The sequence below is a fragment of the Phocoena sinus genome, chromosome 2 (assembly GCF_008692025.1).
Source record: "Phocoena sinus isolate mPhoSin1 chromosome 2, mPhoSin1.pri, whole genome shotgun sequence".
NCBI classification, from domain to species: domain Eukaryota; kingdom Metazoa; phylum Chordata; class Mammalia; order Artiodactyla; family Phocoenidae; genus Phocoena; species Phocoena sinus.
The window spans coordinates 155842853-155859557 of NC_045764.1; the positions used below are offsets into that span (position 1 = coordinate 155842853).

Here is a 16705-nt window from a genome sequence, read left to right on the forward strand (position 1 = left end):
ACATTTTCAAGTGCACATGGAAAATTTACTAAGATAGACCACATTTGGGGCCATAAAACGAGTCTCAGAAAAGGATCAAAATCATTGAATCAAGAGTATGTTTTATGACTGCAAGGGTACTAAATTTAGAAAGTGATGATAGTATCTAGAAAACTACATAACTGGAAATTAAGTAGTACACTTCAAAAAAACCCCATAGGTCAGAGAAGAAATCACAAGGGAAATATTTTCTAATTCAGACTAAGTGATAATAAAAAGACAAGATACCAGAATCTGTGGAATGCATTTGAAGTATTGCTAAGATGGAAATTTATAACTTTAAATGACTATATTAGGAAAGAGAAGTATTAAAATACATTTTCAACTTGGGAATCCAGGAGAATAACAAATGTTACAAAAAGGAAGTAAAAGAAAGGAAATAAAAATAACAATAGAGATCAATAAAACATTAAAAAGACAAACAACAGAAAAAAATTTAAATTTGAAGGCTGTTTCCTTAAAAATAGTAATAAAACCCTCAGCAAGACTTATAAAGAAAAAAAGAGAAAACAAATTACCTATATCAGAAATATAATAAGAGACATCAGCACAGATCTTACAGAAACTAAAAGAATTAAAAAGGGGATATTACAAAAAGCTTTAAGCCAATAAATTTGACAACTGCAATAAAATGGAAAAATATCTTTTTAAGAGGCACACAGTAACAAAACTGACTCAAGAAGAAGTAGAAATTCTGAAAAACCATACATCTATTAAAGAATTCAGGTTTAAAATTAAAAACCTTCCCAAAACAAAAACTACAGGCGCAGAAGATTTCATTGATGAATTTTATGCTACATTTACAAAGAAATAATACAAACTTTATACAAATGTTTCCCAAAAATAAAAGGGAAACACAACTCATGTTAAGAGTCACTGTTATACTAACATTCAAATCTGATAAAGACATTACAAGAAAAGAAGTTATAAACCAATATTCCTCACCCACACAGATGCAAAAATTCTTAACAAACTATCACTAAATCAAATCCAGCCATATGTAAAAGGAGAAATACGTTTTGACAAATTGGAGTTTATCCCAGGAAAACAAGGTTAGTTTAATATGTACTGAAGGTTCCAACCAGTTGATTAAGACAAGGGAAAAAGAAAAGAAAGAAGAAAGCGAAACTGTCCTTATTTGCAGAGGACATGATCATGTACAAGGAAAACTCTAAGTGCAAGGAATAAACAACAACAACTACTAAAAGCTACTACAACTAATAAATGAGCTTAAGGTTACAAAATACAAGTTTAATATACAAAAAAATCAATTGTATTTATACCTACTAGAAAAGAATGTTGGAAATTCAAATTTTAAAGTTATTTTATATAACATCATAAATTTTAAAAATAGGAATAAATCTAAAAAGGATGTGCAAGACCTGTTTGCTGAAAATTACAAAACATCATGAGAAAAGTTAAAGACAACCTAAATTAATGGATAGATACACCACGTTCATAGATTGGAAAATATCATCAATATTAAGATGTCCATTCTCAAATTAATCTATACATTTAACATAACCCTATCAAAACACCTGTAGGTTCTTTTCTAAGATTGACGAGCTGATTCTAAGATGTATAAAAGAATTCAAGTGCTCTATAGAAATAAAGGCAATCACTTTGAGAGATTACAAACTTCATACCTCACCTTCTGAAGCTTTTATGAAAAAGCTGGGCATTTGATATAATTATCTAAATGCACAGATATGTGGTTCTTTTGCATTTCTCCCCAATGACAGTTTTATGATTTTATAATAGACTACTGCATATTCCTTATGCAAAGAAATGACTTACACAGTGCCAATACTGATATTTACTAAAAGAAAAATGGGGTTGTAATCTAGTGTTAATTAGTGGATAGGCTGTGACATATAACATGTATAGAGATCATATAGTGTTTTATCTATAAGTTCCATAACAGATTCTACTGTACTGTCTTTAAAAAAAAAATTAAAGGGCATCCCTAACTTTTACTATTGGCACAATTTACATCTTTCAATTGCACTAGACCAGCAATTCTCAAAGGGTGTTTGGGCACCATCCAAGACCCCTTAATTATAATACTAAAATGTTACTTGTCTTTTCCACATTCAATTTCTCATGAATGTAAAATGCAGTTTCTTCAGGCATTACATGACAGGTAATATAACAACAGATTAGATGAAGAAGCAAAACTGAAAATGCAGCCATCTTCTTTTAAGACAGCAATTAAAGAGATTTCCAAACGTTCAAAAAACAAAGTCACTCTTTAATTTTTTTGTATTGAAAAACAGTTAAATTTCATTGATTTTTATGTTAGTATGAATGGATTTATAATTATTATTTTAAAGGTATAAATATTTTCAAATACCCAGTTTTAATTTTTAATATGATAGATATTGATATACACAATGTACATTAATAAAAGATCTTTGAGTTCTGAAAAATTTTAAGAATGTAAAGTGATTCTGATACCAAAATTTGAGAATCACTGCAGGACAGTAATAATCAATTTTTAAGTGGTATGTGTAGAGAGAATAATCCTGATCACTAAAATAAAAAACAAAAAAATTATTTTAAAAAGAATTATCATATGTTAATGTTTAGTTTTTCTTAGTGGGACACTATTTGACTCCTCTTTCTGGTTCTTAATAAAGTTTAGCAAGAGAAAAAGCCTTGGATTTCCCTGGTGGCACAGTGGTTAAGAATCCACCTGCCAACGCAGGGGACACGAGTTCAATCCCTGGTCCGGGAATATCCCACATGCTGCAGAGCAACAAAGTCTGTGAGCCACAGCTACTGAACCTGTGCTCTAGAGCCCACAAGCCACAACTACTGAGCCCGCATGCTGCAACTACTGAAGCCTGCACGCCCTAAAGCCTGTGGCCACAACAAAAGAAGTCACCGCAATGAGAAGCCCATGCACCACAACAATGAGTAGCCCCTGCTCACCACAACTAGAGAAAGCCTGTGTGCAGCAATGAAGACCCAACACAGCCAAAATAAATACATAAATAAATAAATTTATATATTAAAAAAAAGCCTAAGGCCAACACAACATAAGATACACATAGGATTCCTATAACTGATGCTATTTTTCTTCTTCCCATTATATCCATCCCTAGTAGAACCAAACAGAAAGGTAATTTTCCATGACTCTTGTCTAACTTTTAAAGTTAAGTATTGCCTACATATTAAACCCTGTGCCGTGCTCTCCCAAACTCTCCTTCCCTTGCTCTACTGCTTTCAACAACGTGCTTATAACCTCATATATTACATAATTTACTTATTTATCACATTTATTTTGTCACCCCACTCAATATAATGTAAGGTAAACAAGAGTAGGATTTTTGGGACTTTCCTGGTGGTGCAGTGGTTAAGAATCTGCCTGCCAATGCAGGCGACACAGGTTCAACCCCTGGTCCAGGAATATCCCACATGCCATGGAGCAACTAACCCCGTGAGTCACAACTACTGAGCCTGTGCTCTAGAGCCTGCGAGCCACAGCTACTGAGTCCACACGCCACAACTACTGAAGTGCGTGCACCACAACTACTGAAGCCCACGTGGTCTAGGGCCCGCATGCTACAACTGAAGCCTGCACGCCTAGAGCCCGTGCTCCGCAATAATAGAAGCCCTCGCAATGAGAAGCCCACGCACCACAACGAAGAGTAGCCCTCGTTCGCCGCAACTGGAGAAAGCCCACACGCAGCAATGAAGGCCACCCAACGCAGCCAAAAAAAAAAAAAGGAAGAGTAGGATTTTTTTTCTCATTTACTGATAATATCCTTAGCACCTATAATAGTACCAAAGACAAAATAGACACAAAGTAAATATCTGTTGAATGAATTAATGGGTATTTTACTGAAGTAAAATATAAATTTTGGCATTTTACCAGGGAAGAACAAGCATGTCTTAGCAAATTAGCACTTGCAAATGGACAACAGACACAAATGCTATCTATGTACACAGGAGGGATACAGTAGCTGAAGGAGAAATTCTCAAGGAGAAACAGTTTTCTCTTCTAGACCCAGAAATGAAGATAAGGAGACAAGAGACAAGGAAAGGAGACAAATTTGGAAATTCTGTAGTTCAAACCAGAGCCAAGAGAAACAGAATTTTTTTCCCAAACATAAGATTCCACAAATATAAACAAAGAAAAATAAAAGAGTAAGAGCAGTTAACACACCTCTCTTCTCCCGATGTATTTCTTCCAGAAGCTGCTCCTGTCTTTCTATCTGTTCAAAGAGACACTGAAGCTCAGCCTCCTTGTTTTCAGTCATGTTCCCGAGTTGTTGTCTGCACAACATCAGCTGGTGCCGTAGACTTTTCTCTCTGTTTTCTCTCTCTCTCAGTTCCTCACAGAGCCATTGAAGTTTAGTCTAAAAATATGACAGTTACATCTAATTTTTTTAAAAATCTAGAAAACAGTAGCATTCCAAAACATGAGAAAGTCATGATAATCTGCATTTAGACAATAACTAACAAATTTAAGCAAAATTTTAAAATACCCATAATGTTTTAATTTGCATAATGGTTTATATCAGTTAAAAGTTTGTGCAGAAATGATTTCCTTGGATTTTTATAAAATATTTGGTATACTCTATCATCTTTGGAAAGGCAGTACTACAGAAAAGTTTGGCCTCCTAAACTTCCAGGTGTAATACAATTAACCCCCTAATTTGATATATAAAGCAGTCTGGTACAAGCATTTGAAGATCCAAAACACCCCATAATAGACCTAGAAACTGGTTATGAAGGGAATTTTAGAGATTAAAAAATAAGATAAAATTCCTAGTTTTGTTTCTAAAAATGCATATCCCCAAGGGTCTAGCTAATCAGGTAGAGAGAGAGATTCTGTATGGCATGAGGCAGATAAAGTCTGCATTTGTCCCATTTAAAACTAGGAAATTCAATCAAAGCAACTCTCTTTTCCATGGACTCTAACCTCACCAACTCTAATACTTAGATATTTAAAACAGGGATGAGAAAAGAAATCTTTCTTCCACCTTCAATAGAACAGAATTTCAGTCGGGTCTTAGGACCTTCCCAAGTGAGACTATCATCCAATTTCTAGTTGATTTTAAATAATCTAAACAGTCTTCACCTCAAAGAAGCAAAATAGGGGAAGTCATGAACTAGAAGGGAAAATGAGATTAAGCAAAGGGACAATTTCCCTGAATAGCATGAATCCATAAGCAAGAATATTCTAGGCCTCTAGAAGTCTAGAAGGTTCTTAGGACATGCCCCAGTATATTAAAAGTAGCTGTGATAGAATTAGCCTACGATGAAGCAGAACTGGGATATGGCCCTTAGACTGGGGTCTCCCCACATACATCAGCTTTCGAACATCCCCAGAAATGAAGAAAAAGGCAGTTCCTTTGGTCAGAAGGTCTAACAGATGGTGACATAGAACAAAATACTGTCATTAGTCAAATTATGGATAAATTATACACTTATATTGTAAGGTAACAAATGTATAATATGTTGGGTGAAGAAAAATGGAAATCATGCTTATAAAGGCATGATTTATTAATAACAAAGCACTTTTGATCAGACCAGAGCTTATGTTAATGAGGTGGCGTAGGGTGGGGCCCCCAGATAGCCTCCATAAGGGGCTGATCATTAGAGAGTTGAAACTTACAATCCTACTCATCAACCTCTAAGAAGGGGGATGGGGGACAGGCAGGGGAGGACTGAAGATTAAACTCTATAAAGACTCCTGAACAATGAGATACGATGAGCTTCCAGGTTGGTGAATACATCCACATGCCAAAAGGGTGATACACCCAAAATTCCAGAGACAGAAGCTCCAGTACTAAGGACCCTTTGGGACCTTGCCCTATATACCTCTTCATATGGCTGTTCATATGCATCCTTTATAATAAAGTAATAATAGTAAGTCAAGTATTTCCCTGAAATCTGTGAGCCATTATAGCAAATTAATGAACTATGGGAACCCCAATTTGAAGCCAGCTCAGATAGAAGTGTAGGCAACCTAGGGACTCAATACCTGTGACTGGCATCTGAAGGTGGGGGAGGGGGAGTCTTGTGGGACTGAGACCTTAAACTGCAGGATCTGCACTAACTCTGGGTAGTTAGTGTCAGAGCTGTAATTAGGTTGTAGGGCACCCAGTTGGTGAATGCAAAAAATTGAAAAATTACTTGATGTGGAAAACTCAAACTTCTGGAGTCAAAAATGTTGTGAGAAGAAACATCATAATAGTAGGTGTTTCACAGGAAGGGCAGACCACTAGGAGTTTTCATCTTCACAGCTCTGATTTGCACAAGCTAAATTCTTGGTAACTGCAACAGAAATATTGGGAACTCCCTCCTCCACCAACTCTCCACTAATAGGGTGGTCACTCTACTGCAGACAAAGCAAGCTAAGAACACTGAAGTCTCAACTGTAATTTCCCCAGATTGTTTACAAGGCTTCAGTTATGAATATAACTTATGAATAGATATTTTTTAAAATCTTTAACAAAATACTAGCAACCAGAATCCAGAAACATACAAAAAGGTTTTTACAGCATAATCAAGTGGGATTTATCCCAAGAATGCAAGGCTGCACTAATATCTGAAAATTAATTAATGTAATATGCCATATTAGTAAGAATTAGGGACATAAAGCCACATGATCATATCAAAAGGTGCAGAGAAATCATATGATGAAATTCAACACCCATTCACGATGGAGACACTCAACAAACTAGGAATAGAAGGGAACTTTCTCAACCTGATAAAAGACATTTATAAAAACCCCACAACTACTATCATACTTAATGGAAAAAGACAATGCTTTCTCCCTAAGATCAGAAACAAGAAAAGAATATCTGCTCTCACCACTTCTATTCAACACTGTATTAGGAAGTCATGGCAGGTAAATTTTGCAAGAAAATGTAACAAAATATATCCACATTAAAAAAAAGAAGTAAACATATTTGCATCTTTTTTGCAGATAACATGCCCCTGTATAAGAAAATCCTAATGATTTCACTAAAAACATTAGAATAAAATAGTTCAGCAATGTTGTAGTATATAAGGTCAATATACATAAATCAATTGTATCTCTATATACTTGAATGATCAATCCAAAAATAAAGTTAAAAGTCAACTGCATGTACAATAGCATCAAAAGGATAATATACTTAATAATACACCTTTAAAAAGAACTGCAAAACACAATCTGAAAATATCTGAAAGAAAAATAACTCTACAAAACACTGTAAAAAAACTTTTAAATACCTAAATAAATGGGACCATATCCCATGTACAAAGATCAGAAGACTTAATATAGTTTAGACAAAAATACACCCCAAACATCCTACAGATTCAATGCAATTCCAATCAAAATCCCAGCTGGTTTTTTGGAGAAATTGACAAGCTGATCCTAAATTTCATATGGACATTCAAGGGACCCAGAATAGCCAAATAAAGCGTGGAAAAATAAGAACAAAGTTGGAGGACTCACTCTTACCCATTTCAAAGCTTACTACAGAGCTACTGTAATCAAAACAGTGTGGTACTGGCATAGGATAGACATATAGATCAATGAAATAGAATTGAGAGTCCAAAAATAAAACTATACATACACAGTCAACTGACTTTCAACAAGAGTGCCAAAACAATCTGATGAGGAAAGAATAGTCTATTCAACCAGTGGTGCTGGGACAACTGAATAGTCACATATAAAAGAATAAAGTTGAACCCATACCTCATACCACATAAAAAAATTAACTCAAAATGGATCAAAGACCACATGTAAAAGAATAGAGTTGAACCCATACCTCATACTACATAAAAAAAATTAACTCAAAATGGATCAAAGACCTAAACGTAATTGCTAAAAATATGGCTACAAAATAAAATAAAATAAATAATTAAATAAAAAATTTAAAAATAAATAAATAAAAATATAAGACTCCTAGAAGAAAACAGGGAAAAGTCTTTGTGACTTTGGTTTGGCAATCATTTCTTAGACATTACACCAAAAGCACAAGCAACCAAAGAAAAAAGCTGATAAGCTGAACTTAATCAAAATGTAAAATATTATGCTTCAATGGTCACAATTAACAAAGTGAAAAGACAACTTACTAAACAGGAGAGAATACTTATAGATCACATATCTGAGAAAGGACTTGTATCTAGGATACGTAAAGAACTCAAATAATAAATTAAAAGATAACAAATTGAGCAAAAGATCAAAATAGACATTTCTCCAAAGAAGATATATGAATGGCCAATAACCACATGAAAAGATGCTCAACATCACTAGCCATCAGGGGAATGCAAATCAAAACCACAATAGAATTCCATTTCACATCCAGCAGCATAGCTATAATCAAAAAAAAACCAGATGATAACAACTGTTAGTGTATATACAGAGAAATTAAAATTCTCATATACTGACAATAGCAATGTACAATGGTATAGTCACCTTGGAAAAACAATCTGGACTTTCTTCAAAAGCTTAAACATAATTACCGTATAACTCAGCAATTCTCTCCTAGGTATGTACCTATGAGAAATGAAAACACACATTCACGCAAAAAACTTGTACTCAAATGTTCATAGCAGCACTATTCATGACAGGCAAGAAATAAAAATAATAGAAATGAACATCAACTGGTAAATGAATGTGGTATATCCATACAATGGACAGTTATTTAGCAAGAAGAAGTAAAGTAATGATACTTACTACAACACAGATGAACCTTGATAATATTCTGCTAAATGAAAGAAGTTAATCATAAAGGATTGCATATTTTATGATTCCATTCATAGGAAATGTCCAGAACAGACAAATCTATAGAGATAAAAGCAGATTACTTGTTGACTAGTGCTACAGGGAGGGTGGGATGGACAGATAAGGATGTGATGGCTAATAGTCCAGGTTGTCTTTTTGGGGTGATAAAAATGTCCTAAAATTCACATAGTGATGGCTGCACATCTATGTGACTATACTAAAAACTACTGAATGGTAACTCTAAATAGGTCAAATGTATGGTACATGAATTATATCTCAACTTAGCAGTTATGTAACAAAAGAAAGAGAGAGAGGGAGGGAGGGAGGAAGGAAGGGAGGGAGGGAGGGTGGAAGAAAGGAAGGAAGGGGAAAGTAAAAGGGGATAGATCAACAAAGCTAAAAGTAAACCTCCCTGCAGAGATGAGATCTGGCTGACCTGGCTTTAGTACTTGCTATACAATTTTTAGGCCTCTGTCTTGTCTATATGTCACTAGATAAATACAGGAAGTCCTCAACTTAAATTAGGATGTGAACTTCCAATTATGACTACAGAAATTTAATTAAGTCTGCTTCATTTCCCAATATCCACCTTGAAATACTATTGCAAATAGAAAAAGAGAAAAAAGCTTCCATAGCACAGAAAACATGGTCAATTCTGCCAGATTAAAGGAGCACTTTCTACTATAACATTCCACTAATGCCTTTAGGAAGAAAACACGGTGAGGGTGAGGGATATACCATCATCCCCAACTAACCACAATATGAGAGACAAGGATGTGAATTGGACTGCTCTTTAGAAAACATACTCTCTATGTAGAGTGGAGCAAATATCGGAGGCTGGAAGTCAGGAGGCTATTACAATATGCCAAACAAGTGAAAATGGTAAGGGTTGAGCCAAAATGTATGTATTTGGTCTTAAATGTGAGGGGGGTAAGGAAGAGAAAGGAATCAGTATTGATGGCCAATTTTTAGCTTAAACTGAAACAGGAAACCTAGAAGAAGCAATGATTTAGGGGTTAAGAAGTTAACATTAGGATGAAACATATAGAAGTTGTTAGGAACAAAAGATACAGAAGCATAGATGACTAATTGGATATCTAATTATATATATATAGCTCTAAAGCTCAAGAGATATGGCCAAGAGATACAAACTAAAGAATCAACAGCCTAAAGGAAGTTAACGGCATAGGAAGAGATAAAATAGCTCATAAAGAATATCTACAGAGAAAATAGAAGGGGGTTTAGAAGAGATAAACACAAGAGAATTTCAAAATAAAATGGAGATGTAGATAGAAAGTCGGGAGGAAAATACAAGAGTCTGGGGCAATAGAACCCCAAAGGAAGAAAATACTACAACAAGGTGGATATCCTCAATGTCAAAGACTCAAAAGGAAGGGACAGGTACATCTAAAAATATACATTTTCGTCAAAAATAACTGCAGCTCAGCCCATTAGATCAAAATAGGACTGAAAGCATGAACACCAAACTGTTTATGGTGATTATGCCTTTATACCTACAAAAGATGAGTGTAAATATCGAAATTTTATTCTCAATATTGCTATATTTGTTACTGTTTATTCCTCCATTTAGCTATGTTAGTTTTTCCTTTAAATATTTAGGTGCTCCAACATTGGGCACATATCTACAATTGTTCTCTCTTCTTGTATTGATTCCATTATAATGACCTTCTTTGTCTCTTTTTATCATTTTTTGTTTACAGTCTATTTTGTCTGATATAACTAGAGCTACCCTTGCTTTTCTCGTTTTCTCTTTCTTTTGGGGGGGGATGGGTTACCATTTGCCTGAAATGTCTTTTTCCATCACTTCACTTTCAATCTATGTGTACCTTTAAGGCTAAAGTAAGTCTTTAATAGGCAGCATATTTTTGGATCTTGTTTTTTCCTATCCATTTGGCTATTCTATGTCTTTTAATTAGAGAATTTAATCCATTTACATTTAAAGTAATTATTGATAGGTAAGGGCTTGCTATTGTCATTTTGTTAATTGTTTCCTGGATGTTCTGTAGGTTCCTTGTTCTTTGATTCTTATCCTGCTGTCTTTTTTGTGTGTGTTTTGTTGTCTTCTGGTATCAGTAGGCTTTGACTTCTTTATCATGTTGTTTTATGTAATTATTATAGGATTTCCCCTTGTGGTTACCATGAGGCTTACATAAAATATCTTAAATGTGTATCACCCTATTTTAAACTGATAACAACTTAACTTCAATAGAATTCATAAACTTTACACTTTTACTTCTCTTCCCCCTCACATTTTAGGTTATTGCTATTACATTTTTTTAAAAAATTCTTTAACTAAGGTTGTGTGTGTGTACACACAACTAAGGTTGTGTGTGTGTACAGTTAGTTACAATCTAACTGTAGTTAGTTGTGTGTGTACTGTTAGTTACAATCAAAATGAGAATGTATTCAATGCACTAAATAATAAAAATTATTCTAGACAATTATTCAGTAAGTTTGATACAGGTCAGTTGGAAAATGATTCTAAAACATTACTACTTAAGTCATTAATTTATTAATTGATATTAACTAGGAAAAATAAGGAAAAGCCTATGCTATCACTGCTTCTATATTAAAACTACAATCTGAATTTGTAGACCACACCTTCTATTAACCTCATCAATCTTTGCCAGTTCCTCAAGAAAAATAAATAAAATGAAAAGCCCCGGTGACTATCATACTATTATTGGTATGATGCAAGGAAATAGGGAATGGTTAGATGTACAGTTTCTGGAAAAGATATATTTTCAACAAAGTCTTTTTGCTGTTTATTTGGCACCTCACACATACACACATCTTTATTCTTGTATGTTAAAGAATTTAATATAATAAACCCTCAACACATTTTTCAAGAATTTTATAATAATATTCTTCGATTAAAATCTCCTAGGGAGTTTCCAAAACAACCAACATACGTGCATGCGCACACACACCCACACGCACATTACAGCTAGTTTTGCACATCATGAGGTCCTGACACATGTTATTAAGTGAACAATTAGATGCTGTTAATTTTTTTTGGAAAGACATAGCACCTTGCATCTAAGTAATAAAATAGAAAAAGAGAATGGTATCTTGAAAACAGAAAAAATCCAAAGTTCTTTTAGTTTTAATATATTAAGAAAGTTTAATTAATATTCAAAAGTAACACATTTAGGACCTGAACACTATCAATTTGAATTATAAAAAATACAATCACAAAGAAGAAGGGCTGAAAGGATGTACATACAAAAGCCCTGATAACTCTATGCCATGTAGGCATGGTCCTAAACAGCAGCTTTCAGATGCTAATCCCCTCAGGATTAGTCTAAAATCAGATAATTAATATTATCACAGATGGCTAGGTATTAGAATATAAATTGATGTATTAGTATGTTGGAGACAAGTAAATGAAATAACCTTGACATACAGAAGAAATACATACATGCAAGATGAAATCTGAAACAGATTAACCAGAAGGAATGCACTTAAAAAAATCAAATATGGATTGATAAAAGGTATGAGGTTCACAGTTGACCATAAAAATCCTTGTGAGGAAAGAGTAAAAGGAGTCAGATTATTCAACCTCTTATTTACAGGAAGACCAACATGTTCTAGGACGAAGTCCCTATTAGATATTATAGGAGTTAATTTCATTGGTTTACATCAGAGACATCAAATGTACATGCTAAAGGTGCCAGATAGGAAACATCTGTAAAAGTACATAGAAAATATGTTCTCTTTTGTTTTTCTTGAAAAGTTCAATTCAGGCTACTATGTTACTATTTACTATTTTGAACCACGCATGGATACAAGAGATAAATCCACTTCTCTTCAATCGACTTCAAAAAAAATAATGTGCAAGCCTAAAGATAACATCAAGTAATACTTTTCTTCCATATTGGGAATCAACAGAAAATGATGGTGATTATGTCAAATGATAGTTAACTATATTAAGAAAGCTTAATGAACAGTCAAAAGTAACACATTTAGGATCTGAACATTATCAATTTCAAATATAAAAATTTAACCACAAAAAAGAAGGGCAAGAAGGGCACCACATCTAATGTGGTGTCATGTCCATGGTTCTTCTTCTTAACTCTGTTTTCTACCACAACGGAATGAAACCCTAGTGTTATCAGATCCTCTGATATCTCAAAAGGAAAACAATTTCATGTTGCAATAATACACTTAATTGATTTTTTTTAAATGTTCATTACCAAATCAATTTTTTTAAACTCATGTGGTCCAAACAAAATGAGTCCCTGGGGATCACCAGCTTCAATCATCTGGTTTAATCTGTTCTTTCCCAATGATTTAATGGCAAATTTAGAAAATACCTTCACATTTATTTTTCATAATGCTTTCCTACTTATTCCATCCCAGTCTTTGGCCCGTGTTCACTACCGTTGCTAAGAGATGATAATAAAAAAACAATTCTGTTTTGTCATAACAATAATCCTACTGGTTCTGATAAAAACAAAACAATAACAAAAAATTATTTGCAACAAAGCATTAATCAGGTTTGATCTGTGTTATGGACTGAATTACATCCCTCTCAAAATCATATGTTAAAGCCCTAACTCTCAGTGTGACTGAATTTGGACACAGGGCCTTTAGGGAAGTAATTAACGTTAAATGAGGCCATAAGGGTAGGGCCCTAATCCTATAGGGCTAGTGTCATAAGAAGAAGAGACACTCTCTGACGCCTAACCTTCAACTTCTCCAACCATACCGCCAGCCCCCACATGAGAGGTGGCCGTCTACAAGGCAAGGAGAAGTCTCACCAGAAACCAACCCTGGCAACGTGATCTTTGACTTCTAGGCTCCAGAGCTGTGAGAAAATAAATACCTATTGTTTAAGCTACCCAGTTTTGTTATGGCAGCCCTAGCAAACTAATACAGTATGACCTATGGCTCCAGTCAATTCCTATTGAGCCTTTATTCCATTGCCATACAAAATTAAAAATAGGTTATAGTTAGATGCTTGATATGAATTGAATAAGTATCAGAATATATTATTAATCCTATGAAACAAATTAACTTATGGAAATTTAATCACCAATAATCAATTAAGAGAATCAGAGTCTGTTAGAGAAACACCCGGTATCTATCATTCATTAAGTATCTTGGAGAAACAGCTTGGAACACAGTATAGGAATAACTTTACCAATTCCAAACAACAATTTGCTGACAAGGCTATTAGTCACAGTGCAAACACCATTCTATTAACCACTCACAAGAGCATCTTACAGATTACATAATAGGCTTATTTATTTAACTACATCAACAAGTATCGCTAAGTAAGCCAAAATAGGGAAAGAATTTCTAAATAAGGTAGTTTTTTACCTTCTTAGTTGACAGCTTGCAACTAGGTGGGAATATTTTGAAGTACCTAGTAAAACAATCAAAATGATCTTTTTAATCTGTAAGAATCCTCTAATGAGATTCACTGGAATAATATACCGAAAGTCACTAAGGAGTGACTCAAAGCTAAAAACCAAGGAAAACAGAAAATTCAAATAAAACATTATAGTTGACAGAGTTAGCAATAATATCAGGAACCATAATTTTGCTGCTTTTAACTACTATGCTTCCTTCACCAAAACTCTAAAAACAATTTTGAGAGAAAATGCTTACGTAAGAACCAGAGATAAAGAGGATGGCAATTCTTTAAAACGTGCTAGATCACCAAAACAAGAATTAAACCAGAACTGCAAAGTTCAAATCTAAATCAACCTCAGAATATAATTTTCAATTATACTTTCTCCACTTTTCTGCTTGGTTTGAAAATAATCTGGAAGAAATATACCCATAATCATAGTACATATTTAAAAATACAAAATGCTTCCTCCAATTAAGCTGAGTTTGTTCCCTGTATACTACGTAAGGATATTTCCACCACGTGAATGAAGATACCTGAGTATTTGTATCACATTTTGATGTCTACACTGGAACGATAAAATACTAGATGGTCATTTGCATCCTTCAACAAGAATTAAATACAGTAGGTCTAATACTTCTCACACAATAACTGTCTTTAAAAAATCCACATCACTAAAAAGACAATATATAAATGTAAGGTTTATATTCAAGTGTAGGTCACACAATCAGTAGAAAAAAACAATGGCACAGAGTTCAGAGATCCAGGTTCCCAAACCCTTCTCAGAAACTAGTTTTATGTCCTTAGATAAAACTCAAAACTCCCAGGACCCGTTTCTCATCTACAAAATGAGAAAGTCAAACTTCACAATCTCTAATGCTGCTTCAGTTACAATGCAAAAACAGTAGGGAAAAGCAAATGCTTGTCAACGCGTGAAACACGTTATACTGATACTATAAAAAGTGTGACTCTTTGGGATGATACCAAATAGGATAATATAGGAAAATCCCCAAATAACTTGGAAGTATATTTCTTATTTATATAATCTTAAAATTTACAGTACTGATCAAAGAAAACCAATATTTGAGAACTGACATATTTACTGAAATCTAATCTGCTTGTTATTTATTCATTGGTGATACTTAAGCTGAGGAAGTAACCTGAGTAGGAAAAGGCAGCAAGGCTAATTACTCTCTAAAAAAAAATATTTATTGAGCATTTAGCCAAGCCTGTGATAAGCACTAAAGATGCAATAGGAACAGGATAGACACAGGTCACCCCTCATAACGCTTACAGATTAAAGAAAGAGGAGAAGAGTAAATGGGAGTTTCAATACAGTGGGATAAAGGCCAAGAAGGAAAAGAACTTCAGAGCCAAAGAAGCATATAAATTCTCCTAAGATACACCTTTGTGCATCTTAAGAGAATAATTAATACCAGACTCCCAGAATTAAATGTGCTCTCTAAACAAAAGAGTACTGAGACTCCTGCATTGTGCTGAAGAGCAGTTGACATCAGCTTTTTTATTCACTATCATAAAATGATCAGTTAAGATCTGGGATCAAGAGTGATGCTTGCTAGTATTGTGGTTCCATCCTGAAAGTGACTGCCTGATGGCTCTAGATTTGATGATTTGTGCCTACTTTCTCACTGCAAGTGTCTTAGCTACTTCTCATTTCTCTCCATGATTTGAAGCTAAACTCTGCTCTATGCCTTTGTCCTTGCTTCTCTTTAGCCATTCCTGTCCAGATGGAACTTTCTGGATATCAATCCCTGTGGTGGAAACTCTTCCAATACTTCTGCTAGCTTGCCTACCTAGGACCCTGCATGTCTGTCTATTCCAATACTAACCTTTGACTGTAGTCTTCTAGTTTAAATGGAAAATCCTGGGCACCTCCTTCTCCATCAGCCTCTGACATAACATTAAACATCACTTGCATACTGTCACCAAAATGTTTCTTCAGTCTGTCCCTTCCTCTGAATCTCTACAATTTCCTAAATTCAAACTTTCACCCTACCTCAACCAGAGTCCTGGGTCTCACTCAAAGACCTCTTAACTGGTGTTCCTGCCTTTGGGCTTCCCACCTCTAATCTACCTTTCACAGCACTATCAGAGTGATGCTTCTAAACTATGAACACGAACATTTCACTCTCCTGTTCAAAACTCCTTCATGATTCCCCACTAAATGCAGAGCTGACCCAACCTTTGAAAATGGCATACAATGCTCTTCTTGATGGATCTAATCTCTCCCTCCTTCTGGAGCCTCATCCCTGACATTCCCTGACTCACATTTCCATACTGTATGTAGTACTGCCAAATCACTTGGGGTTTCTTTTGCATTTATCATGCTGTTTCTCTTCCAGGCCATTCCTACAATTGTTTACTCTGTATGCATGTTCCTTCCTCTTTACCTGGCTGGCTTCAAGATTTATCTGCGACATCAGCCTCCAAGACAGTTTTTACATACCTCTGTTACAGCTCTTACATATAATGTTGAAATTATCTACATAAGTGTCGACTTTTCTAGGGAAAACATGTTCCTCAAGAGGAAGGAT

General features: G+C 34.5%; 1 protein-coding gene across 2 annotated transcripts in view; it reads right to left on the reverse strand.

The window, feature by feature from the left end:
* The window catches only part of CEP128 (centrosomal protein 128), a 436342-nt gene that overhangs the window by 227966 nt on the left and 191671 nt on the right, over positions 1 to 16705 (reverse strand). For both annotated transcript variants that reach the window (XM_032624894.1, XM_032624895.1), the window contains one exon: positions 4211 to 4403. In XM_032624894.1, coding sequence (XP_032480785.1) covers positions 4211 to 4403 — 193 coding nt within the window. The remainder of the gene's footprint in view (positions 1 to 4210; positions 4404 to 16705) is intronic.